The sequence below is a fragment of the Medicago truncatula genome, chromosome 8, assembly GCF_003473485.1.
Source record: "Medicago truncatula cultivar Jemalong A17 chromosome 8, MtrunA17r5.0-ANR, whole genome shotgun sequence".
Taxonomy (NCBI): domain Eukaryota; kingdom Viridiplantae; phylum Streptophyta; class Magnoliopsida; order Fabales; family Fabaceae; genus Medicago; species Medicago truncatula.
In genome coordinates, this window is record NC_053049.1 from 29,586,860 (window position 1) to 29,593,075 (window position 6,216).

General features: G+C 33.2%; 1 protein-coding gene across 1 annotated transcript; it reads right to left on the bottom strand.

Annotated features, from left to right (window-relative positions):
- Positions 1 to 832: 832 nt before the first annotated feature.
- LOC25501336 (polygalacturonase non-catalytic subunit AroGP2) lies at positions 833 to 3,268 on the bottom strand. The gene is made up of 2 exons (XM_013590526.3): positions 3,099 to 3,268; positions 833 to 2,984 (listed from the first exon to the last, which is right to left on the bottom strand). Exons 1-2 carry the CDS (start codon positions 3,147 to 3,149, stop codon positions 1,152 to 1,154), a joined length of 1,884 nt encoding a protein of 627 aa, XP_013445980.1. The 5' UTR covers positions 3,150 to 3,268; the 3' UTR covers positions 833 to 1,151.
- Between the last annotated feature and the right edge of the window lie 2,948 nt (positions 3,269 to 6,216).

Consider the following 6,216-nt stretch of genomic DNA (forward strand, 5'->3'; position numbering starts at 1 on the left):
TTATCAGCATTACATCTCTGTCATTTCGTAATTTTTCTCCTTTTTTTTTTCTATGATCGATGTTACTTTTTTATTTTAACATGGTGTAAGAATTCTTCGTGTGCTGTAATCGAAATTCAAAGGCAACATGTTTTATATCTATACAATTGGTGACAAACATTAGGCATGCTACAACACAATAATTGGAAAGTTGTTTTAGCAACAAAACTAAGTAACTAAGAGCATCATTATATACATCAGATTTAAAAGCACAATATCTCCTTCAATAGTGTGGTTTTTATAAGCTTTCCAGCAATTGAATCACCGCAACTTCCCACTCCTCATTCTAACATTTTTTCTAAAAAAGTATAGAAAAAGATCATTATGAAAGTATTTTAAAAAGATATAATTAAGACCACTTTATATCATAAAAAAATCACTAATTTGACATCTCATATTCTTTAACACTTGTTCAACGTATGGTTTATCTCTATCTCATTTTTTCTATCATATCTATAATAATATCATTTTATATATATCTCTTTCTCTCTCAAAGATCACCCATATAGGATGTCAACCAAAAAAATTTCTTCAAAAACTTTCAGTTGATATGTCTCCTACTTTACATAGAGAGGAAAATAATCAAATGTCGGTTCAAAATTAAATTTAACAAGTAATCAACCAAATTAACATGTATTCCGTGTTACTAACAACGTTTATCTTTTCCCCGTAAACTATATGTTTTATGATTCCAAAAAATTATTTGATCGAAATCATCTTTAATCAAAATCAATTCTATTTAGTCAACATAAACCTTAAACAAACAAATTATAAGTTATTAAATGGATTGCTATTTCATGACAAGTGAAAACACTAATAATATTAAGTTACCATTCATTAGAAACCCAACTATCAAACACCTACACAAGAGAATATGATAATGTATGTTTGGAAGTTTGACGAAATTATGATGCTACCGTGTGATTTTCATCACATTGACACCTTATGATTTTGTCAATCTTACATTCAATCCAAACATGCAAATAGTAAGATGATAAATAATTCATTTTCTTCAAATGGAAAACCACTTATTTCTAAAAACTAGAAATGAAAACTAGTAATTTGACATGACATAGAATTAAACACATATTGACTATGGTGGAAATGCTGCTTTAGTCGGTAGTAGTCCAGGTCATGTCATTCTCAAAGATCCAATGACACACTTCAATCTTACCCGGACCAGACCCAAGAGCCATGAATGCACCGTGTGTTGGGCTCCAAGCAGTTGTATCTAAGTGACAAATAGCAACACCATGATTTATCTTCACCTTAGACTCAGGATCTAAAAGATCTGCTTCATAAACACGAACCTTTGGAACCGAGTGGCAATAGTATAGCAAATAAGGAAACAAACTTTGGTGACATGACACAGATTCAGTAACTTTACCCCCATTGATCCCTTTAACCCTTCCAACCATGACATTTTTGCCCGATCCATTTACACTCTCAGTTGATCGAACAGTTACATCATGGCCCAAAACTGAAGTTGCAAAGTCAATCATATCCTCAAGTGAACCAACACAACGCTTTGTCTCACCCATACTCGGTGCCCTCTCACACTCACCCAATGAGTCCACTATCATCTTATCCATCGAGGAATTCTCAGACACCTTAAAAACTTGCTTCAACTCATTCAACTTAGAAGATGCAAAGGGTAATTTGGTCAAAATGGTACGTGGTAAAAACGACCTTGGCGGTAATTTATCCTTAATATCCGGCATAGGCATAACCACCCCTTGTTTCAACATCTTTTCTCGGAAAAACTTACCAGGTTGAACCCATTTTTTTGCCAAACTAACACTTTCACTAACAGAATTTGTTGAAGAAGAAGATTTCTTAGTATAACCAGCAAAAGAAATACCTTTTTTATCGTAATCCTTAAACGTGTTATTAACACCATAACCTTTGAATGTTATCTTATGATCCGCATCAGCACCTTTAGCATACCCTTTGAAACTGTCGGTTCCTTCGTTAAAAGATTTACCATAGTTATCAAAATCAACATGGGTCCCACCCGTTGAGTCCTTAGCATAGGAAGTAAACGAGTCGGCACCCACATTGGCTTGATCTCTATAGTTTGAGAATTTTTCAGCAGCACCTAAACTTCCACTTGCATAATTTTTGAAATTTTCTGTTGGATTATTCATATTAACACCGTAATTAACAAACGTGTCTTTATTACCTGTACCTTGATCCGCATAACTTGAAAAACCTGAAGAAGCAACATTAGAGTCTGTACCATACGCCGTGAACTTGTTTTCGGCACCTGCGGAGTCTTTTCCGTAGTTGCCGAAACTCTGATCACCGGCGTTTCCGGCTTCACTGTAGCTAGTGAACTCCTGTTGCCTACCTGCAACGCCGACGGAGTAGGTGGTGAACCTTAGGTTAGGCACGTTGGTGCCTTTAGCATATGCTTTGAAATCGCCGGAGCCACCGGCAGCGCCAGAGCCGTAAGTGTTGAAATTCTGATCTGCAACATTGGTTTCGAGAGCATAGTTGGTGAAACTGTCGTTATGACCGGCTGAGCTCCGGCTGTATTGCCGGAACTCGTTTATCGGATTGTTTTCGAAGCCGTTGGAGTAGTTCTTGAAGGAGTCTAATCCACCAGGTCTTTCTGTGCCATAGTTGGTGAAATTCTGACCATCGTTGTAAACGGAGAATTTTCCATCTTGAGAGTGTTTTGCAAGATTTGGAGTTACTTCTGGGAAGCAAAGAAGATGGGCAGCCGAGCAGAACTCCGGCAACTTTGTGGAGAGTGTGTTGGCTGCCGCGTGTTTCGCAAAAGCCGCGGTCTCGGTGGCGCTGAGTGGTGATGCCTTATTGAGGATGAATGTTGGTTTTGGTAACTTGTTTTTGATCACTCTGTCCCAATAACGAATTGCAAAAGCTTTCGCAGTGAATGGGTTTTGGTTTTTGTCTCCTGCATGATCCACTGCTAAACCAACCTGCATTGTAAAAAAAATTAAAGTTTTGCTATTAGAGTTATTTTAGATTTTTTTTTAATTGATTATGCATAATATTAATATCTACAATGTGTTTAGAAATGTGAAGGTGGTTACCGTGAGTGTGGAGAGAAAGACATAAAAGAGAAAGAGGGTGTGTTTGTGCATGTTGATCCAATGGTTTTTTGTGTTAAGTTTCTTTAGTGGTTGCTTTTCATTGAGAAGAAAAAGAAAAGAGAATGAAACGAGAGTGTTGAAAATGTTGGTGATTTACATTGTGGTGTATGCACTAATTTATAGTAGTTTTCTGCTCTAAAATGTACGTGCTGCAGTATGAATTTTTTTTTGTTGGTGTTACAATATTTTCTCTGTTTATAAAAGAGATAAATTAAAATGAGCTGTTAAGAGAGATCCATTTTAGTAGGTGGGTTCTACTGATGAGTCACAATATCTATCAATTGTATCTCTATTTCTTTCATAAATTGAGAGGATTTCATCTTCTCTCTAATTGTGTATTTAATATCTCATCATTCCTCATAAATAAATAGAAAAAATTTATTTGGATATCCAACATATATATACACCTTGCATTGAGAATAAAAATATATAGAGAAAATGAAGAAAAAAAAAATCATTGTTTTCTATTTCTCATGCATATGATATATCAGAAAAATATTCAAATATTACAATAATAAATAATATTTATTGATTTTATTTTTTGCATTTGGTTCCTTTTAATGGAGGCCAGATGGAGTATTTAAATTCGAATAATGCTAGCCACCTGTTTAATAATTTCTTCCAGAAACCAATACTTCAATCAATTGATATTTATATGATCAATTTGACAATTTATGTGAGATCCACCCAATTTTTATTCTTTTCATAAATAAGAAAAATTTATTAAAAGAGTACTCCAACCCAAATATAATATATTTTCCTTATAAACTACCCTATCCATAAAGTTTTAATTTATCTTCTTTTTGGTAAGTAAAGTTTTAATATTTGAAGCTACACTACATAAGTATGAGTTGTCAGCCTCCTGGAAAAATTATTGTAACTTATTCTTTTTAAGTTTAACCGATAAGAGAGCGTTGTTGGTAGGTACCCATCTAAATAATATTTGTAATATATGCAAAACTAGTTGTTTATTATTACTCAAAAAAGAAAGGAACTATTTATTGAAGATTTTATTCTTAAAGCTTTTAAGATATCCTTTTATAACTTTCTTTCGTGTAATTCTTGAAATTTTATGTACTCTTTTTTTCAGGAATCTTAAACAAACAAGTCTTAAAAATGTTTTAAGTTTTTGATTCATCTGTCTCACACACGGTATACATCATAAGCTAGAATTGATCACCACCAAAATATAAGCTAGAATTGATGTTGGAAACTTTAATTTTCGATCATGTTTGATGTGCTCTTACATGTCTTCACGCAAATTGCCTTGTAAAAAAAAAAAACAAAAATAATATTCTACGACAGTTATGAAAGGATTGCTTTATAAATTATTTTACACATGAACGGAGACAATACCTAATGTACAGCAAATATTTAATGCAATATATCTGCTTGCATTGCAATGTGTTATTGCTAGAATATTTTCTTGGGTAACTTATAATTGATTGAACTTCGAAGTAACTCATGTACGGATTAAATGAGGCTGGTTGCAAATACGGTAGCTAATAATTATTGCAAGAAAAACATTGAATGGAATTTATGAACTTATTTGTACGGTGTTAAGTTTTTGGGAGCTTCTACTGGCGGTCTGAAAATTTATTTTTTGAAAAAGTTAATTTTGATCTTAATGTTTAATTCATTTTTAAATTGTTGATTATTGATTAATGATAAGTAGTAATTCATCTAGTAATGCTTGCAACATCTTGGACTTACATGTACTATTTTATCGTTGACATCTTTAACATGCAAACATAGTTTATGATATTATGTGATAGTCTTAAGTGTTACACTTTGCGGGGTGTTAGACTTAAAACATGGTAAGATAAAATTAGATTAAGTGTAGTCTTGTTAATTTGATGAATTGATGATACTATGAGGACTGAACTTTTAATGCCACTGCACAAACAGTGGGGTGTTACTCACTACACTTTTGATGCTATAGTGTTAACTTCACCAGAAAAGTCAGTCTGATGACTTCACCATAGAATTTTCCTAAGTTTTTATCATCTAATATTTTCATCAATAGTATTTTTTTTTAAGAAACCAAAATGGAATTATATAACAACAGTAAAGAGCAGTTCCCAAGCACAAGGTGTGCCTAGGAGACCACTACAAAGTTACAAAATGTCAGTAACCCAAGGAAACAGAGAAACAATATTAGTTAGTCAATGCACAGACAAGCTAAAGGGCTTGATCACCACCTCTGAGTACGAAAAACAAACATGACATTTTTAACTTTCAGTCATCCTATGGATAACAATTTAACCTTATCTAACAGTCGAGGAACAGAGGTTACAATATTATTGAAAATACGGTTGTTACGTTCATTCCACACAACCCAAGTACACAGTAGTCAAATTAGCTGCAGGAACGAACGTTTAGCTTTACCAACACCTGTCATATAAGTAAACTGCACCAAATGATCGGAAATATTATTAGAATCCACCCCAACGAATCCAATCCAGTCGCACACCTGCTGCCTTAACGATGCAAACATTAAGCATAAAAGTAAATTACAGTAGTTATTTTTGGAAGAAAATAAAATAGTTATATAGTATAGTATTATGTTACATATTTCAAATGATTAGTAAGCAATATGAAATGGTAGACATACATTAAGCATAAAGTTTTCTAAAAAAAAAAAATACATAAGCATAAAGTATTACATTAATATAACATGTAATTATATCGCTATACGAAAGAATATCTGTAATTACATCATTATCACCATAAGGTCAAAGTGAATGAAAGACTATGTAATCCTTCAAAGAAAGAAATCCCAATCCAATGGAAAGGCCTAGAAGCTTCTATTGATGAGTCACCCAATTTCAGTTATGGTAAGAATCACATTCAGCTTCTGAGTAGCAATATCCATGATTCCACTGTAACCAATTTAGCTATATATGTACTTGAGTGATGAATTAATAATAAGATATGATTATTAATGAAAGCTAGTAGTAGAAATATCTTAGATTCTCTCTTTATTGCGGCGGTATTCTTCAACCTTGTCTTCAGAGCTTTCATTTCTGTGGAATCATGAGTTCTCTTCCATGTTACT

What these genes read in the sequence shown, in the direction of transcription:
- LOC25501336 (XM_013590526.3), bottom strand. Translation starts at nt 3,149, where the DNA reads ATGCACAAACACACCCTCTTTCTCTTTTATGTCTTTCTCTCCACACTC. An exon ending in TCTTTCTCTCCACACTCACG is followed by an intron (nt 2,985 to 3,098) that starts GTAACCACCTTC and finishes TTTACAATGCAG; the next exon opens with GTTGGTTTAGCAGTGGATCA.